This window comes from Phodopus roborovskii, unplaced genomic scaffold, assembly GCF_943737965.1.
Source record: "Phodopus roborovskii unplaced genomic scaffold, PHOROB, whole genome shotgun sequence".
NCBI lineage: Eukaryota > Metazoa > Chordata > Mammalia > Rodentia > Cricetidae > Phodopus > Phodopus roborovskii.
The window spans coordinates 165,886-186,480 of NW_026126636.1; the positions used below are offsets into that span (position 1 = coordinate 165,886).

Here is a 20,595-nt window from a genome sequence, read left to right on the forward strand (position 1 = left end):
TCTCAGGGGCCCTCAGTCCAGCAGCTGCCTCTGGCGGCCAAAATCCTGGGCTGCAGCCATGGATGGAATCTAGGTCCCAGAACTACCTGCATTGGGACTTGTGCACAGAGGGCTAGAGCAGGATAAGCAGGACAAGCAGCCTCAGCCTAAGCTGGGCAGCTTTTTCCCATCCTGTAAAGACACATATCAAACCACCCTCCCTTTTATGTTAAGGCTTCAATTCTCAGAAGTGATTCACACAAAATACACAGAAAGTGGCTTTTTCAAGGAAAAGTAATTTATTGGTACTTTGATGACATTTGGGTTGTAGTTTTGAAAGCAAAGAGAAGATACATCAGGAAAGACTTGGGGATAGGAACATTGTCTGTGGCCCACAGCCAGTGACTCACACCTGTAATCCCAGCACTCAGGAGGCAGGAGCAGACAGATCAGAGAGTTTGAGGTCAGCCTGGATACAATGCCAGTTCCAGGACAGCCAGGGCTACATGGAGAAACCCTGTCTCAAAGACCCACCAGTGCCAGGACCCCAAAAGGAAGACTGTTTGTCATCCTGTCACTTCAGGAGCAGCATACACTTACTAAAAATATTTCATGTGGAAAACATGTCCCAGAATTCCCTAGTGAAACCACATGGTGTTTGAGTGAGGGCTCTGGGTTCTAGAGTCTCCAGGATGAACTTGGCTTCAGTGGTTAGTAGCTCTGTGGTTTCAAGATGCTTGCAAATTCACTCTAGATTTCCTTTGTCGCAGGTTCCCTTCCCAGAGGAGTTCCATAGGAAGTGATTTCAAAATAATGACCCCCCCAAAAATTTTACAGAAGCACCAGCATAGTGGTTTATCTCTATAATCCCTACACTTAGGGGGATAGAGGCAGGAGGATCATGAATTTGATGTTCACCAAAACCACACAGAGACCCCCTGTTTTGAAAAACCAATACTTAGAGTTAGGAAGGTAGTTTAGCCAATATTGCTTTTTGCAGAAGTTCTGGGTTCAGTTCCCAGCTCCTTCCTACATGACTGTAACTCCAGTTTCAGGATGTCCAGTGCCCCCTTCTGGCATCTGTGGGATTCACACACATACATACTGTACTTGCATAAATGCAGACAAAACACGAAAAAAAGAAAAAAGGAAAACAACAGAAATACAAAAGTCATCAGTACATAGCAATATATATATATATATAGTGTCTGCCACATAGAAGCCATGGTGATAGGAGGGGTAATGAAGACACCCAGCTCCTTCCCTCCCTGAGTGCACATCTCTCATAGGGGAAAAAAGAAGGGACAAATGTTTCATCCTGTGCCCGGTGTCATTGGTTGAGCTCCAGCACTAGGACCAACTAGCCAAAGCAAAACTGAGCCACTCAAGGGCTGGGACTAGACTCAGCATTACAGCATTTGCTTTGGATCTACAAAAAGTGGGCTGAAGTAGGGCTCACTGGTGGAATTTACCTAGCTCCTGCAGGGCCCTGGGTTCCATCCACTGCACCACAAGGAAAGAAAAGCATCAAACAAGCTGTTTTTCAGATCTGAGCTGCTGTCACTTAGGGCAATCAAAGACAAGCTAACCAAATCCCAAAAGAGCCAGTTTCACCCCAGGTGATAAGGTGCCTACCCGTGGGTTAACCTTCCTGTTGGTATTTCTGCCCTTCCCTTAGTCTCCTCTGTCATCCTCCTCAATCCAGCTCATCAGAGCACCCACTGCATGTTGATTCTGTGATTGCAAATAAAAGGCAAGTAAGGTGATCAGTTATGTCCCCACCTCCTATCTCCCGGCTTCCTGAATGTTGTCCTGGTTGGTCTTGAACTCCTGGGCTCAAAGATGCTCTCGCTTTGGCCTTTCACTTATCTGGGACCCTGGATGTGCATCCCAGCCCCTAGCTCAGTTATGGCCTCTGAACTCAATTCATCGTTAATTTTGGCTTTTCGCACGAGTGAAGTGTAGATTGCACCAGTGCAGGGAGGAAACTGGTCTGGGACAGAGACCCTGAAAGAACTAACTGATCTGAAGTGGCAGAGACAACAGCCTTTGAGGTAAAGCTGGGTATGGGGGCACAAGCCTGCAGTCATAGGCACGTAGCAAAATCACTTGAGCCAAGAGTTCAAGTCCAGCCTAGGCAACACAGGAAGAAAAAAAATTGGAGTTAATTAACTTACACTACAAAAGTATAAAGAATCAAAAGGGCCCAGAACTGACAATAAAAGGAAGAGATAAATAAGTGCCATGATTTCCCACACGAAGGCAAAACAACTCTAGAAACTTAATCGGAGTTACTCAGGACAGCCTGGGAATTAGATAGACTCAGAGTACAGAAAGTGCCTGGCAGCTGTGGCTTCACTTAAATAGGAACCACTGTTATCATAAGGCCACGGGGAAATCCCTGGGGGAAGACGGGGAACACTCAGAAGGTAAGCACAATCCTGGCAAGAGCTGGCTCTGAATCCCAAGATCCCATAGCCTATGGGGGTCTAATCCTGTGACAGGTACCTAGAGGTCCTCTTCACAGGAAGAGGGGCATCTGTCACAGCTGGACAGCCAATGTAAGAACTTCAGTGAGAGCCACAGGAACTGTACTCCCAAGCTGTTTGTGGATGCCAACAGCCAGTACGTTTCAAGAGCACACACCTCTCCAGCAGAGGACAGTCCAACAGGATGTACCCACACTCCTGCTTACTACAGTCAATGCTCAAGATATGCAGGTTTCTCAGAGGTACCTGTCAGGTATCCCCCACTCCCAGGTCACTTTCTGGGAGCCATAGAATCATCCCCCAGGTAAAGTGGCCTAGTCACCATAGCAGATCTCAGCCCCCAGCTTCTTGGTTATATAAGTGGTTAGCATGGCCAGGAGTTTCTGCTGCATGGCCTCATTGCTCATGACCAGAGAAATGAGCTGTATAGCGTCTGTCCAGTCCAAGTTCCAGATGATGGCCTTGGCTTCGTTAACCAGTTTCTGCTGTTCAGCAGGGGGCAGCTCCATCAAGATCTGAGGTACAGGCTTAAACTGTCCACTTGTCATCCAGGCACCTAATAGACCCCCAACAGTCCCACCTGGAAAACAAGGAAGGATCAATTAGTCAGCCTCAACCTCCAACAGTGGCCTTGGTTTCCTTCGAGAAATGTGGCCACTATCATGACAAATGGGCACATTCATGAACAGGTCACGGCCAGCTAAGATTCAGCCTGATTACCAGCAGAGCAGAGGATTAGGTCCTCTCTAGTCCATTTGTCCAGGTGATTGACACCCATGCATGTCCCTCCCAATGCCCCCCACTTACACCCTCCCCACATCAGACCTGTGTCCACTAAGATCCCCTTCATATCTGAGCACTCCCACTCACTCCTGAGGTTCCTGAACAATCTGTCTCCACAAAGGGGTCTGACAGGGAAATGGTCTTCCGAGAAACCACTTGCCTGGACAGGATGAGAGGCTGAGCAGTTTCCATGGTATGGCTGTGATAAAACACCACGACAATAAACAACATGGGTGGAAAGAGTTCATTTCATCTTATGCTTCTCAGGTCACACTTGCTCACTGACAGAAGTCAGGGCAGGAACTAACTCAAGGCAGAAGGCAGGAGCTGATGCAAAGGCTTGGAGAGTGCTGCTTCCTGGCTCGCTTGACCTGCTTCCCTAAAGCATCCAGAACCACCAGCCCAGGGATGACCCTCCACAATGAGCCACACTCTTCCACATCAGCAGTCGCTCAAGAAAAACACAGTGAGCTTGCCCACAGGCCAGCCCAGTGGGGGTATTTCCTCATTGCAATTCTCCCTTCCAAAATAACTCAAGCTTGTGTCAAGTGGATACTAAATCAGTGGCTGGCAGGAAACAAGCCCGAGAGGCTAGCAAATCCCCAGAGAACTCACATGGGAAATGACTCTGGATGCAACTCATGTGCTTCCCTGGGAAACTGTCTTTTATTCCATCTCTCAGAAACAAAACAAAAACCAACATAATTTACCATTTCCTTTCCAATACTGGAACACTTCTACTGTCTCTTGCTTTTGTTTTTTTGGAGACCAAGTCCTGTTGCATAGCCCAGGGTAGCCTACAACTTTTGCTCTTACTGCCACAGCATCGCAGCCGAGAATCACAAGTGTGTGCCAGCCACCAAGCAAGCTAGAAATACTGTTTTTAGATTTCTGCTTCCTTCTTTTCCAGATCTTGTAGGATGGGGGTGGGAGGGTGGGTCGAGAATTGCAGCTAAGTACTCTAACACAAAGATATAACCTCAGCTAAAAACACTGGTTTTACGTTTTAATTTTATTTTATATTTCTCGAGGCAGGGTTTGTCTGTATAAGAGCCCAGGCTGTCCTGGAGCTCACACAGATCTGCCTGCTCTGCCTCTGGGATTAAAGGTGTCGATGGCCACTGCCTGGTTTAGAAATATTGTTTTCTAAAAAGATCTACATATTTATTTATTATATATACTGTGTTCTTCCTCCATGGCACAGGAGGGCCCCAGGTGGCTGTGAACCACTATGTGTTTGCTGGGAATTGAACTCAAAACCTATGGAAGGGAGTCAGTGCCCTTAACCACTGAGCCATCTCTCCAGCCCCTAGGTATATTGCTTTTAAATTTAACTTTCTGGTCACAGTTAAGGCATGCTGTTAATGAACCTGAAGATCTTGTAGGATGGAAAATGCCATGTCACCAGGTCCTGTGCTGCAGGACACAAGGTAAAGGAACAGTAGGGGCAGAGGTATCAGACTCAACACCTTCAAGGTCAGGGAAGTGATCCAAAGTGATGAAGAGAGCACCGGTCTGGCGGTAGACTCTTTTAAACCAGCCCTTGAGAGAAAGAGGCAGGTGCAGCTTGGAAGAGTTTGAGGCCAGCCTAAATAGCAAGAGTCTTTCTCAAAATAGCAAATGTTAAAGGGGGCAGAGGGGTCTGTGGTGGCCCGGGAAGCTAGGTTCCTGCCTGAAGGAAAAGCTACTATCATATTGTAGGCAGCCAACGGCTGCCACTGGGAACATCAGATCTGAGTTCGAAGGTCTCCTGTGAACTGCATATAACAACAATCAGATGCTCACAGACGCAGCCTGGCTGGACTTGGGAGTCTTTCCCAAGGAACAGAATATGGGAGGAGGTGCTGGGCGGTGGTGGTGCACGCCTTCAATGCCAACACTCGGGAGGCAGAGACCCCTGTGAGGTTGAGACCAGCCTGGTCTACAAGAGCTAGTTCCATGACAGCCTCTAAAACCACACACAAAAAAAAAAAAAAAAAAAAAAAAAAAAAAAAAAAACAGTAACAGAATACGGGATGAGAAACAGAAACTTGAGAGTAGAAATATCCAGCACACATGGCCTTGACCATGTTGCCAAGGTCAGTCTCACTGGAGGTGCCACAGGATGTCACATCTGGACTGCCACAGAACACACATAACCTCTGAGGCTTTCCCTCCCAAGACTACTGAGAAGCACATCACACAGCGGAGAATTTTACAGAACACCGCCCAGCCACTTCCCAAACCCAACTATGAAAAGCACAGCCTAGGAAACTGCCACAGGCCACAAGAGACTACTGGAAATGGACTCATTCAAAGGAGTGTCAACTTGGGTAGTGTCATCTGTCACATACCCTTGATCCCAGTACTTGGGAGGCAGAGGCAAGGGGATCTCTGTGAGTTCCAGGCCAGCCCAGTCTGCATAGTGAGTTCTAGGAGAGCTAGTGCTACATAGTGAGACCCTGTCTCAAAAAAAAAAAAAAAAAAATGGAAAAAAAATGGGGTATTTCAGAGCAAAACAAGGCTGTTGTGCAAAGTCTGGTCAAATGAAAATGTTTCACAGGCTGCATTAGTGCTGACTGCTCGGGCCCCACCGAGGATGCGAAACACATTCCCACCAGAACTAAATCTGAGAGAGGGACAAACCAGGACTTTCTGAACAATCTTTGCAACTTCTACACGTACAATGAGGATCTCGGGTGTGAGGTCCAATCTGTAATATATAGTTTCAGACCAGCTTGACGTACACAGAGAGACCACAGCTTAAAAGGTGTGGGTGGGACTGACCAGTTGGTTCAGTGGTTCAGAGCAGGGCACTGGATGCTCTTGCTGTGAGCTGATGTACACCCACATGGCAGCTCCAAGAAATCCTTAACTCCAGCTTCACAGAGCCTGATGCCCTCTTCTGGTCTCTGTGGGTATTGCAGCATACAGAACATGGACATACTATACAGGAAAACATCATACACATAAAATAAAAACAAACAAATCACTTTAGAAATATGCAATTAGGTAAACAGACAACACAGCTCAGTGAGAACCCACTGGTAGGCTGGGCTCAGAAGACAGAGGGCGACACACAAGTTTTCTGAATCTAAACAGGGTAGCCCCTGGGAGCAGACACTCCCCCTGGCTCCCAGTACAGGGGCAGCCAGTCTCTAAGGAAAGGATGATTGCAGGGGAAGAAAACCAGTTCATTCACACGTTTGACTGACTCTTTTTCCTCTTGAGCTGACTGTGCTACACACGTTTGTATGAACTCCTCACAATCATCAATATTTGACTTACAACAGCACTTCATTCGAAGGGTTATCGAGACACAGATGAACAAATTACTACTAGGTCTTAGAAGACAGGAGAATACCTATGTCTTTTGTGGAAAACCAAGCACCCACCCACGACCAGGGGCCAGAAGCAGCGAGTCCTTACCAGCGTTGCTCAATGTGAGTAAAATAATGGCTCCCACGACAGAGACAGCACACAGGTATATGATAAAACAGCCCCAACCCGGCTTCCCCTGAGCACTTAGATAGGAGTGGTGAGTCGAGGCAGTCACTGGGGAACAAGAAATGGGCTTGGCTTCTGCTTTTGTGGGAAGAAGCTGACGTCGGGACTACGGAAGTCACAGATTTGGGGAACACAAAAGGTGAAAGTCTGGGGCTATCATGTATTGAGGGGATACAGGGATACACTTGTCAGAAAACAGAACAGAAGTCAGCCTCAGTACTAAAGAGCTTCTCTCTGTCCAGCCTGTCCCAACCTGGGGACTGAAACCACCTAGCAATAGCTTCTAGAAGACTGGGGTCAAAGAACGGCTGTACCACTAGGTTGTTGGCTCTCAACAGTAGTCAGTAAAAAGCCACCCAGCTGCACATGGCAGGTGCCCAGCCTGTCATGGGGATGCCAGCCAAACTGTACTGAACGGTCCACAGTGGCCATCTCAGGAGAAGGCAAGCAGAGTGAGTGAGCAGCGATCTATGGCTTTTGCTTCGGTTCCTGCCTTGAGTTCCTGCCCTGACTTTTCTTCATAATGAACTCTAAGCTGCTCCAAGGTGCTTTATGTCCTGATGTTTTTTCACAGCAACAGAGAACAAACTAAGACACAGCCAGGCTGTGAGTAACTGATCATGGAAAGAACTTGGCAAACGTAGCTCCCTTCTCAGCTAACACGGTAACAATGATGTACGGAGGGGGGACATCGCGAGGGCCCAGGCACCCCAGTACCTTGAGACTCAAGGACACATTTCTAGGGAAAGGGCAGAGCCATGGGTTCCTAGAGGGAAGGTGCCTCCCAGGTCTGACAGATGCAAACACGAAGCTAAGAGAATCCTGTATCCCACGGAAGCTGTGAGGACATACTACATACATATACATACTACATACATACAGAAGCCACCGGCCTTATAAACTCCCAGCTCAGGGTATGAGGTAGGTACCATTCTTACTTACCAAGTCATTCTCCCATGAGGTTCCAAAATAACCTCAAGCATACATACCAGAAGCCTGGAATGTACTATATAGCCCAGGCTACCCTGCCTCCCCAGGGGCAAGGGATAACACATCTGAACTAGCTGTGAAGACACACTCACCAACAGCAATTCCTGGTGGGCCACCAACCAAACCTCCGACAAAGGCCATGATCCCTGTAACCATGGCACCCCTCATAGAGTGCTTGATGGCCGCCTTCATTTTTTTCTTCTCAGAAATGTAACACAGGAGCTTCATGATTTCATTCACCACGTTGGGCATCTTGGCAGACCTTAAAGGATGATTCAAAGAGATGGGTGGGTTGATGGGAGATGTCATTCTGTAAATATGTTTCTCTTAGTGGTTAATGAATAAAGCACTCTTGGCAAATAGGAAGGCAAGATAAGTGGTACTGGAAGACAAGGAGGATTGTGGGAGATGGAGGAGAGGAGTCAAGATGTAGGAACTTGAGAGAAAAGGTCTGTACCCTCTCTCCTATAAGCCAAGACTATTTGGAAACACTTAGATTAATATAAATGGGTTAACTCAATTGAAGAATGGTTAATGAAGATGTGGCACATCTACACAATGGAATACTACTCTGCAGAAAAAAATAATGGTATCTTGAAATTCGCAGGCAAGTGGATGGCACTTGAAGAAACCATCCTGAATGAGGTAACCCAGTCACAAAAAGAGAAACACAGTATGTACTCACTCATATATGGATTTTAGAACTAGATCAAATGATCACCAGCCTATAATTCACATCACCAGAGGAACTAGGATGCAAGGTGTATTCTAAGAGATTCATATAAAGTCCCTCGCAGAACTGGGAAGGGACAAGTCCCCCAGAGCTCAGGTAAAGTGGGGGGAGGACAGCTAATGAAGAGAGAAGTAGGAGAAAATGAGGGGGAGGAGAGGAAGGCATGTGCGACCAGGAGGATTGAGCCTGGTTAGGAATGGAAAATAGGAGAGAGAGAGAGAGAGAGAGAGAGAGAGAGAGAGAGAGAGAGAGAACATAAAAGAGGGAGCCAATATTGGTTTGAAGATAAAGTTGAACACAAAGAAAGGTCGAGGGAACTACAAGACTGCTCCCAACTAACAATCTCAGCTCCCGTGGAAAGGCTATCATAAATGCCCTTCCCGGAGAGTGAGATCAACAACTAACTTCTCCATGGAGTCCTCAACTAATGCCTGTTGAAAATAGGAGCAAACACCCATACATAAACAGTGAGCCGAACTAGAACCCAGAAGCAGATGGAGAGGACAAGACCATGCGGTAGAAGTACATAGAGACAGCTTACCTGAACAAGGAAGAGCTAAGGGCCACTAGACTGATAGCTGGGAAGCCAACAGGGGACTGACTCAGGCCCCCCTGAATATGGGTCTCAGCCAGAAGGTCTGAGCAGTCTAAGAGACCTCAGACAGTGGAGCCAGGATGTATCCCTGGTGCATAAAAGGACTTTGCAAACATATCCCCCAAGGAGGGATAACTGCCTTATTCTAGAGATAGGAGAGAAGCCCTAGTCCCTACTTCACAGGACCTGTCAGATCTACATGACCCCAACTGGATGGCATTCCCCTACATATGGTATTGTGGTGGGGGGTTGGGAGGGGAGGGTGTTTAGAATGAATGTGAGAGGGCAGAGAGGGTAAAAGGGAGGGAAGGGGGGAGAGAGGGATGGATGGGAGGGAGGGGGGGAGGGAGAGGGAACTGGGATAGACATGTAAAATAATAAATAAAAAAAAAAAAAAAAAAAAAAAAAACGCTTTGGCTCCAAAATTTAAGTTGAAGAACAAGTTACTGGGGAAAAGGATTTCTATTTTTGTTTCCACAGAAAATGAAAAGATGTGGATTCCTTCCAGACTAATGTGGTTTGATCACACCAGACCGCCTGAAACAGAGTACAAGCTGATCCTACATTCCAAACAGCTGGACAAAACAGCCCTACAGACTACAGCTAGGATATCTGAATCTTCTTCGAATCCCCCAAGACAGCGCCCCTTACCAGCAGGAAGTAGTTTGGAAAGAACGACGCCCAAATTCCCAAATATTGTGTATAAATGTTTGTTTTCATTTAATTGGACTTTGTTATATAAAATTAAATAAAAAATATTAAAAAAAATAGAAATGGGTTAATATTTAAGACGGAAGTAACCAATAAGAAATGCTAGTAACAGGCCAACAGCCTGATATCTAATACAGTGTCTCAGTGTGTTATTTGGGATTGATGCGGCTGTGGAACCAGGCTGGTGGGGAATCAGCGCATAACAGTGGTTTAGTGTTTGCTCAAGTGTGTACCTTAAACAAGGTGTTTCCAGGTGTTCTGTTGCATGGATGTCTGTGTACCACATGTGTTCAGTGCCCTTGCAGGCCAGTGGTCCCATGGAACTGCAGTTACAGACATGTGTGAGATACCATGTGGGTGCTGGGATTGAAACCTGGGTCCTTGAAAAGGGCGGCCAGGCCTCTCGACCTGTGAGTCTTTTCTCCAACCCCTGTTTTTGTATTTTGGTTTTATTTTTGAGAAAGTCCTCCCTTGCTACATACTCCAGATCAATCTATTTACTTTATTTATTTTCTTGAGATAATGCCTTACTACATACTCAGGACCATAATCCGTTTGCCTCAGGCTTTTGCCTGGGGGGAGAACAGGAGAGTAACAGCATACTCTGTGACTGAATGGGAGAGCTTTAATGACTTCTGAGTATATTGACCCAAATGCATCAGTTTCTTGAATCTCAAGAAGAGCACCAACCTTCCCATAAGAAGTTGCTTGGCCTTGTGCATGCCACATGGGCACCCAGTCCTGTGTGTTCTCTGCTGCCAAGGAGCCGGGCAGCTGCTAACAAGGAAACGGGAGTGGCAGAGTGGATGAAAGGTCTTTTCTGCCCTCAGAATGGGTTTAGACCTCAGACAAATGAGGAAGCATCCTCAGCCACAGGCTTTACCAGGCCCCTAGCAAGCTAAGCCTGACCTCTCTCACACCAACAGCCTTTCAAGTGGCTCCCACAACCTTTAACACACAAAGCCTGGCAGGGACAAGAACGTCCCAGCCACATGGCCTCTCACATGTGACAAGGCTTTGAAACAAGCCAGAAAGGGGGAAAAGACATGACTCTGTGGCCACACTGGCATCTGCCTGCTGGGTAACCCAGAGCCAGGAGTCAGATCGTTAGCTTTAAGGTGGAAGTTAAAAATGGAGCTGAAAGGAACTTCCTGGGTCTGCTCTGCAAATAGTGGGCCTGACCCACCACTCAGGATCATCTGCAGCCTGCCTCCTCTTAATCTTGGCCCTCGTAGGCCCTCTGCGAGAAGTGAGTGTTTGCCACCTGGGTCCAGAACCCCCACTCTCTCCTTATAACTTCTTGTGTTGGCTCTGTGCGTATGGACACGCCCCGCCATGGGGAACCATCCAGAGCCTGCCCTCACCTGACTCTTCGGCCCCCTGTGCCCTCTGCTTGAGCTGAGTCTTGGGCCAGCTCACTTCCATTACCTCCCCCCAATCCTTTCCTTGGAACTCCCTGGGTCAGCTGTGCATCGTGATACCCTACAACCTCTGCTGGAGTGGTCCCATGCTGACACGCCAGACCATCCGGAGCATGCTCTCAACTCAATCTTGGACACCTACACCCTCTGCTTGAGACCTCCAAGAGAGCTTGGATCATCCAGATTTACTGACATCGAAGTCCTAACCCAACTACACCCACCGGGAGAGGAGAGGAGAGGAGAGGAGAGGAGAGGAGAGGAGAGGAGAGGAGAGGAGAGGAGAGGAGAGGAGAGGAGAGGAGAGGAGAGGAGAGGAGAGGAGAGGAGAGGAGAGGAGAGGAGAGAAGAGGAGAGAGACCCTACCTGCACCCACTGGAAGAAGGGATGGGAAGAAGGCAGTACAAGAACATATTCAACAACAGAAAGACCAATACAACACCACCAGAATCTAGGGACTCCACACACCAACAAGAACTGAACACTCCAAAGCAGATGAAGCTGAAGTGAATGACCTTAAAAATAACTTCATGAACATGATAGAAGCCCTCAAAGAGGATATGAGAAAAATACCTTAAAGAAATGGAAGAAAAAAACAAACAAAAATTTGGAAAAAATAGAAGAACAGACCAACCCGCCCCCCAAAAAAATGCAAGAAATGAACACACCTCTTAAAGAAAGGAAGGAAAGCCAAGAAAAAACAATCAAGCAGATGAAACAATTCAAACAGTTCAAGACCTGAAAACTGATATAGAGACAATAAAGAAGACACAAACTGAGGAAATGCTGAAAATAAAAAAAGCTGGGTAAACAATCGGGAACTACGCATAGAAGCATAACCACCAGAATGCAATTATAAAATGGGATCTCCTGGAACTGAGAAGCTTCTGTAAAGCAAAGGACACAGTCAACAAGACCAAACAGCGGCCCACATTTATAGAGGATTGAACTCCAAATATACAAAGAAGTCAAGGAGCTAGTCATCAAAACACCAAATAGAGAATTCTCCATAGAAGAGTCTAAAATGGCTGAAAGACACTTAAGAAAATGCTCAACATCCTTAGCCATCAGGGAAATGCAACTCAAAACAACTGTGAGATACCATCTTACAACTGTCAGAATGGCTTAAATAAAAGAAAAAAAAGAAAAAAGAAAAAAGAAAAACAATGACAATCGATGCTGGAGAGGATGTGGAGAAAGGGGAACACTCCTCCATTGCTGGTGGGAGTGCAAACTTGCACAGCCACTTCGGATATCAGCATGACAGTTCCTTAGGAAAACTGGAATCAGTCTACCACAAGATCTAGCAATTCCACTCTTAGGCACATACCCAAAAGATCCACATTCATGCAACAAAGGCATGTGCTCAACTATGTTCATAGCAGACTTATTTGTAATAGCCACAACCTGGAAGCAAGTTAGGTGAAGAATGGGTAAAGAAAATGTGGTCCATTTACACAATGGAGTATGACTAGGAAGGAAAAAACAATGGAATCTTGAAATTCGCAGGCAAGGGGATGGAACTTGAAGAAAGCTTCCTGAGTGAGGAATCCAAGTCACAAAAGTTGAACATAATATGTACTCACTCATAAATGGATTTTAGACTTAGAGCAAAGAATTACCAGCCTAAAATTCACACTAGCCAGAGAAGCTACGATAAAAGGAGGATCCTAAGAGAGTCATCACACATGGTCCCTCACAGAAGGGGAAAGAGACAAGATGTCATGAGCAAAATTGCAGTGGGGGAGTTGGGGAGAAGGAGTTAGGAGAAACAGGAGAGGAGAAGAGGAGGGTAGAAGAGAACATGTGTGACCAGGAAGACAGAGTGGATAGATGAATAGAGCAGAGCAAGAAATGTGATACCATGATGGTGGATAAGTTAGTCGTTGATCTCATTATCAGGGAGGGCATTTATGGTAGCCTTTCCACTGTAGCTCAAATTGTTATTTGGGGTCAGTCTTGTAGGTCTCTGGACATTTCTTTACGTTCAGTTTTCTATTCAACCCTATAATGGCTCCCCTTTTTATGTTCTCTCTCTCTCTCTCTCTCTCTCTCTCTCTCTTTGTCTCCATCTCTCCTCTCCCTCTCTCTGTTTCTCTCTCTCTCTCTCCTCTCCTCTATTCCTCCCCTGACTGAATCTTCCTAGTCCCACATGATTTCCTCTTCTCCCCTTCTCTTTCTCCTACTTCCCTCTCCACTTATTGCCCCCCCCACTCCCCATGTGTTCTGGAGAACTTGTCCCTTCCCCCTTCTGTGATGCATTTTATATGAATCTCTTAGAATCCTCCTTGTATCCTAGTTCCTTTGGCGGTGTGAATTATAGGCTGGTGAGCATTTGCTCTGTCTAAAATCCATAGTACCTGATGGAAACAGAAGGAAATACTCACAACTAAACTCTGAGCTGAACTAGAATCCAGATGCAGAGAGCGAGGACAACACCAAGTTGCAGAAACACATAGAGACAGCTCACCTGAACAAGGAGGAGCTAACGGACCCCCAGACAGATAGCTGGGAATCCAGCATGGGACTGACTCAGACCCCCTGAACATGAGTCTCAGTTAGAAGGACTGAGCAGTCTAAGGGACCTCAGACAGTGGAACCAGGATGTATTCCTGGTGCACAAAAGGACTTTGCGGGCACATTCCGCATGGAGGGATACTCTCTTAACCTAGAGACAGGAGAGAAGTCCTAATCCCTACTCAAAAGACTTAACAGATTTAGATGACCCCTCCTGGAGGGCGTCACCCTTTTTGTGGAGAAGGGGATGGGAGAAGAGGGGTGTTGGGCTGCATGTGACGGTAGGAGAGAGGGAACTGGAATTGATATGTAAAATAAAAATAAAATAAAGAAAAAGAAAAGAGATACCATAATAGAGGGAGCCATTATAGGTTTACTAAGAAATCTCAACCTAGGGAAATACCCAGAGACCTACAAGAATGACCCCAACTAAAAATCTAAGCAGTAGTGAACAGGCTACCTTACATACCCTTCCCTGATAAGAAGATTGATGACTTCCTTATATGCCATCCGAGAGATCTCACCCAGTAGCTGATAGAAGCAGAAGCAGACACCCACAGCTAACTAAGCATGGAGCTGAACTCCCTCCTGGAATCCAGTAGCAGAGAGGGAGGAATGATGAGCAAAGGGGTAAGACCAGATTGGAGAAACCCACAGCAACAGCTGACCTGGACAAGGGGGAGCTCATGGAGCCCAGATTGATAGCTAGGGAACCAGCATAAGACTGACCTAGACCCCTGAACATGGGTCTGAGTTACAGGGCCTGGGAAGTCTATGGTATCTCTGACAGAAGAACCAGGATGTATCCCTAGTGCAGGAACAGACTTCAGGAGCCCATTCTCCATGGAAGGATATTCCCTTAGCCTAGAGACATGGGGGGAGGGCCTAGGCCCTGCCCCAAATGATTTCACAGACTTTGAAGACCCCTAATGGAAGGCCTCACCCACCCTGGGGAGTGGATGGGGGACAGGATGGGCAGGAGTCTGTGGGGACATGGGAGGATGGGAGGGATAGGGAACTGGAATCGATATGTAAACTAAGACAAAAATATTTTCAAAAAAATTTAAAAATGAGTTGAAAATGCAGTTCTTTCTGGTAGACATGAATATGTTCTGAGTTTGAGCCCCAGTGCAAAAAAAAAAAAAAAAAAAAAAAGGAGGGAGCCCCCTTACAATGGATCCATAGAAGGGACGCAGAGTGACTGAGAGGAGCCGAGGGCACTGCAGACCCTGTTGGCATAAGAGATAGGTTTTAGGCATAGGCTGTCCTCTCAGTACTTGGGAAGCTAAAGCAGGGGTTTATGAACCCATGGGCAGCCTGGATTAGACAGCTAGACTTCCTAATAACAAAAAAAAATAGTGATTATCTAATTAATAATAAAGCAAAGCAGGAACACTATGAATTAGCAAGATGAACCTATCACAGAACAAAGTAAATCAGATTTCTGAGGCTTGGCAATGGACATGGTAGCTCATAGCTGCAATTTCAGCAGCTGGGAACTAGAAGAAGGATCAGGACAAGTCTGAGGCCAACCTGGCTACATAGTGAGAACCTGGCTGGCCTATGTATCAGAGAAAGACCCTGTCTCAAAACAACAAGAGAATTCCAGGAGTATTCTCCAGGAGCTCGCAAGACACATGAAACGGTAGACAGAGGGCCCTTAAGAACAATGCTTGTGTCACCAGGCAGAGGCAGCACACACCTTTAATGCCAGCACTTGGGAGGCAGAGGCAGTCGGGTCTCTGTGAGTTCCAGTCCTGCCTGCTCTACAGAGTGAGTTCCAGGACAGGCTCCAAAGCTACACATAGAAACCCTGTCTCTCGGTAACTTAATGGCAATAAATGAGTTAAATATTAAAAAAAAAACAAAAAAAAAAAAAAACTCTGTCTCAAAAAAAGCACAATCAAAATGAAAAAAAAGTATTATGATCCTAAGCAACTTGCTAGGATCAGGACACATTGCCATGCTGGCCGAGAAGTAATAGGCAGAGGTATAGCCATAGGTAGGAGCACAGGGCCCCACAGGGGGATGACACGCCACTTCATACGGCTGGGGAGAAAAGGCTGCAGAGCTGACACTTGTAGAAGACTCCCACACATCCTGCTCCCGTGAAGCTGGGGTTCCTGTCTGCTGAGAGAGTCTTAGGCTACTGTCAACAGCCTTGGGTTATACCAGGCTTTGCTCGGTTGGTTCATTCCTCTACATTGCCTTCCTAAGCCCTGGCATTACAGGTCTCCACTGTCATCTCGGGCATCCTTACCCATTCTGATAAACTGTTGACGAAAGTCTTCCTTTCAAAAGACTAACACCCCACTCCTATCCTGGAAGGTAGCTAACCACTTCCAAGTTCAGTTCTGGTGCAGATCCAGCTTTTTGTTTAAACTGTCAGTTACACTGGTGCAGCCCAGGTCTCAGAAGACGGCACGACAGCACCCATGCACAGGGCCACAAGGCTAGTGACATTCCTGTCCGGAAGCACGAGCACACAGACACCGCCCCACAGACATATCGAGTCTCTGAAGGACAACAGATCTGCACTCCCAAAATGGCTTTTGCATAACAAGGCGATGGCTGTGAAAGAGACAGGACAGAGATGCATTCAATAGCTCCCCACTCTCCATAAGGAAGACATCCTGAGCCTCCAGTAGATGCCTGTTGGGAAATTTCAATACTTGTCCCTTATAGCTCACTTCCTCCCCCACCCAGCTGAAGAACTTCCATCAAACAAGGTTGAGCAAACAAGGTTGTTTTCAGAACTTTCCGGTGTGCAGTGCCTGTACCTTGATCACAGGTGTGCTTGGTATGTGATTTCCTTCTATGATTAGCCCATCCCCTGGTTAGGTTATATAAGCCCACAACTCTCTGTAATAAATGGCAGCAGCTTCTCCTTCACTTCTCTTGGTGGTCTGTTAAGTGTTTCAAACCTGACACCCTCCGGACACTGGTCGCATGGGCGCAGCAGATGCCTGAAAGCTGGGTCATTCTTTCTGTTGGGAACCATCAGCCTGCTGACCCTGCCCCCAACGATGGGCAGGACACTCATGGCCATGTCATGGCCACCTCAGGCTTTACCTGGCTGCTCAAGCTTTACCTGGCTGCCAGAGGACTCGGTTAAGTATGCACAAGCCCCCCTTTTAAAGCAAGCACGCCAAGCGCGCCCCCCTCTCTCTGGCCTTCTCTCTCTGCTCTCTCTACTCTCCCCCCCCCCCCGTTTTCTCTTGGCCACCAGCTATCCCCCTTTCTCTCCCTTCCCTCAATAAACCCCACATGGGCGCCGAGTCTCGTGTTTGTGTTTCTTAGGCAATAGCTGTATCAAAAGAACAACACTGTTTCTCCCCCCCCCCCAGCTTTTATGCCCTGGTTCCTTTGCCTTGTGACTCTCCAGCTTTGGAGACTTCATTAAGTAAGATGGGTTACTTGAGCACGTGCACTGGGCACCCACACATGACAGCTGAGGGCTGCTGAGTGACTATGTGTGGGGAGAGGAGACTCTGGGACACACTAGACAAAGGGAAGACTTGCATCCTAGGCAAAACGCAGCAGGAGGGCATGAGATTTCCCATAAGACTTAGAAATCCTCTGATCTGAAACCTACTACATATTTAAAACTCATGGAGTGTTTATTTCTGAGAAATTTCACTTCATATTTGGCTGCAGGTTACCTGAAACTACAGAAGGCAAAACTGTGCACAAGGGGAGCAGGCTCATGTAACCACCCATTTCCCCCTCCATTATCTCCAAACCTGCTCTGAATAACTTTCACTGAGAACCCAAGGAGCAGATGATGTACCAACATGCACATGCCATTCCCTATCTCCACCCAGCCCAGCTGAATCAGTGCAAGAGGAGAAGCCAGGCTCTTCAGCGGGTGCCAGGGAGCAGGGAGCAGGGCCAGAGATGCTCCAGCTGGGCTTTTGCAGTCTGTGGCTACACGGCAAGGGTGATTTCAGTTTCTTGAATAATCCCAGCAGTTACAGCAGCAACAGGCTCTTGTTGTGTTAGAAAGGTTTGCAGCCCGGCTCCTGAGTCCCTGTTCTCCATTCCCTGCATTCTTCAGGTCCAAGAGACTGAAAGAAACAAGCTCTTTTCTCCTCCTCCCAGCCCAGGGCCACCTGTGTCTCTAAGTGACAGGGAGAGATGAGAACCAACAGACAGGGCCTCCCCACAGTAGTACAACTACTTCAATAACGCTGTCTTCAGAACGGGTCGTGACCACCTGCCAGCCCCAGGGAAGGCAGATGCTGAGAGCTCTGATGTTTTAGTCATCCAGGCTAGTGGGAAGATGACAGCAGGGCTCTGGGACACACACAGAGCAGGTGAAAAGTCAAGCCTTTGCACAGCAGTCTGGGTGAGTTCAATCCAGTTGTCAGGGACGAGGGAGGGGGGCTTCAGGCCTAACAGGAACCTCCATGTTCTTTACAGCAATATTAGACAAAGCCGGGAGACCAGTTTCCAGTGTGGAAGGAGGAAGTGTGTGGCGGGAGAGAAAAGAAACAGAAAGAGAGTGAGTGCCCGGAAGTCACCATCTTGTTCACCTTCCGGGAATTTACAGACTCCGGGCTGTAATCCAGCATCACAACGTTCAGCACCCCGTTCTTCCACCACACAAAGTTGTTTTTTTTTTTAATGGCTTGACTGTTGGTATTTAAAAATAAGACTCCGAAGCCGGCGTTGGTGGCACAGACAGCACATGGAAGGCAGAGGAAGGTGGATCTCTGTAAATTCGAGTCCAGCCTGGTGTACAAGAGCTAGTTCCAGGACAGATTCCAAAGCAATACAGAGAAACCCTGTCTCAAAAAACAAAAACGAACAAAAGCAAACAAACAACATGCTGACACACCCCTGTAAGTTCAGCACTGGGGAGGCTACGGTAAGAGGACTCACAGTTCAAGACCAGCAGTAACGAACCTTAAACCTTAGATGTTCTTGATTTCTCTTGAAAGATCAGCAGGCGACAGTGGTAGGTTCCCAGCTGGCAGACTGGGCTGGCCAGGTGCTGAAACCCAGCACTGGTGAAGTCTGCAGGGCAATGTCCTCTGCCCTGGCCTCGCCCCTGCCTACATGCATCCTTTTTACTTAGTCGTAGCAGAACGCTTCTCAACCTCAGCTCCAACTAATGTGGCCTTCTGCGCCCCTGACATCCCTTCCTGACCATCTCTAAACTGGCACCCAGGTCCTGCAGTCCACTAAGACTAAGCTGTGGGAGCCAGTGCACTGCACACTCGCGCTCCTGCAGGCCAGGCTGAGGCTGGCTGAGATCGGAGCTGGCCAGACTCTAACCTGGCACTGCAGCTTAGACCTGTCGGTGCCTCGGTTCCTTCCCATGAACATGAACAAGACCAGCAGTGTTGACACTGTGGAGTCCCCGACCGACTGCCCCGTGTACGCCTTTACCGTTCTGGTGTCTGGGATCGCCGGGACACTGAGGCCCGCCGCGGACTGCGCTGCTGGCTCCGCTTTGCCAGCTCCACAGAGGCTCTCACAGGCCGTTTCCACCTTGGCTCCAACTGCTCGTATTCCGGCTCTGCGACCCTGGGTCCCCACAGGTTCTGGTCCTCAAGCTCGACCAGTTCTGGGGAAAGATCCCTGGTCATCGCCTGAGCATATGCCATTCTTCTCTGCCCCGCTTGGCTCTGGTTGGCTGGAAACTACTGGAGAAACGTCTGGAGAGGACTTTGTGTCCCGAAGACCCGCTGCCCCCCACCTATCTGTCTTCGAATTGCCTGAGTTTGAGTTGCTTTCAAGAACCAAAGTTTACCGAGGCCAAAGTTAGGTCAGCTGGCTGCTCCTCCTCTGCTTGCACCCAGGGAGGTGCTTCAGTGTCTCCCCGCCCCGGGAGCGCCCTCTGGTGGCACGTTAGACAACCGGACCGTCGTCTCCTTTGCCTAAGAATTGAAAGCACAAGAGGCAACTAGCAAGGGAAAATCTCAGAGGAGAAGCGAGGACAGAATAGAAGACATTCAAACAAATGATGAATGAAGCACAAAATGAACACGTTAGAGGCTAAAAATGTCACACACAGTTCCCTAGCGGACGAGGCTGTCTGCGACGGAAGCACCACAATAGGGCTAGGTGGCATAAATCCTTAGTCCCAACTTTTGGGACCCACTCAAGAGGCAGATCTCTTTAGTTTGTGGTCATCATGAACTACATAGAGAGTTCCAGATGGGCCTAATTAGTAATTAGTAAGATGGGTTAAAAATTGTAATCATACCAGCTTAATTCTGTTTAAAAGGTCTGCTTATTTATCAAAAGAAAATTATATGTACTTGTTAAAAAGTTCTATCTGTGTTTTCTGGTATAAATATAAGTTTGTTACGAACATAGAGGTAAAACAAAACTGCTTTAGATATTTCTGCTGTCTAATGCTAACAGCAGTCAGTCATTTATGGACCTAGTTCAAAATTTATCTCTGAGCTCTGGTCATTAAATTCAGATAACACTGTTTTATGGTTAAATCTGTTAAAAATTAAAACTACTTAAGACATTAAAACGAGTAACACTGGAAAGTAATAATATAAGTTTAACAGTCACCCAGGTGACGATGGTTTTAAAGACATAAAGGGAGATTTATTTCTGCTATTACAAAAAGACATTAAAGATTTTTAATTGTTTTTAAAAACAATTTTTAAATTGTTTAAATTTATAAGGTTACAGGATATTTGAGCTTACATTATATTGTTAGTGTTTGTACTTAAATCAAAGGGCTAAATTTTAAGAGCACAGCCATAAGCTCTATACACTACTAACCAAAAGTTGAGATGCTCATTTTTTATGACACAGTATGACAATGCATCCTTGTTTTTGCTAAATTTGGTAAGCTCAAGCTTGTGAGATAAACTGAATCACATAGATGTTTCATGTATCCCTAAAAAGAGCTTCAATTTAAAATCG

The 20,595-nt window shown here is 47.0% G+C and overlaps 1 protein-coding gene across 1 annotated transcript; it reads right to left on the minus strand.

The window, feature by feature from the left end:
• Positions 1–257: 257 nt before the first annotated feature.
• LOC127238671 (protein C19orf12 homolog) lies at positions 258–19,430 on the minus strand. The gene is made up of 3 exons (XM_051207334.1): positions 19,096–19,430; positions 7,820–7,989; positions 258–3,048 (listed from the first exon to the last, which is right to left on the minus strand). Exons 1-3 carry the CDS (start codon positions 19,311–19,313, stop codon positions 2,783–2,785), a joined length of 654 nt encoding a protein of 217 aa, XP_051063291.1. The 5' UTR covers positions 19,314–19,430; the 3' UTR covers positions 258–2,782.
• Between the last annotated feature and the right edge of the window lie 1,165 nt (positions 19,431–20,595).

Coding starts and splice junctions, on each gene's coding strand:
- LOC127238671 (XM_051207334.1), bottom strand. CDS start 19,313: ATGGCATATGCTCAGGCGATGACCAGGGATCTTTCCCCAGAACTGGTC. Junction 7,990..19,095: donor CGATCCCAGACACCAGAACG/GTAAAGGCGTAC, acceptor TCATCCTTTAAG/GTCTGCCAAGATGCCCAACG. Junction 3,049..7,819: donor CCCACCAGGAATTGCTGTTG/GTGAGTGTGTCT, acceptor CTTGTTTTCCAG/GTGGGACTGTTGGGGGTCTA.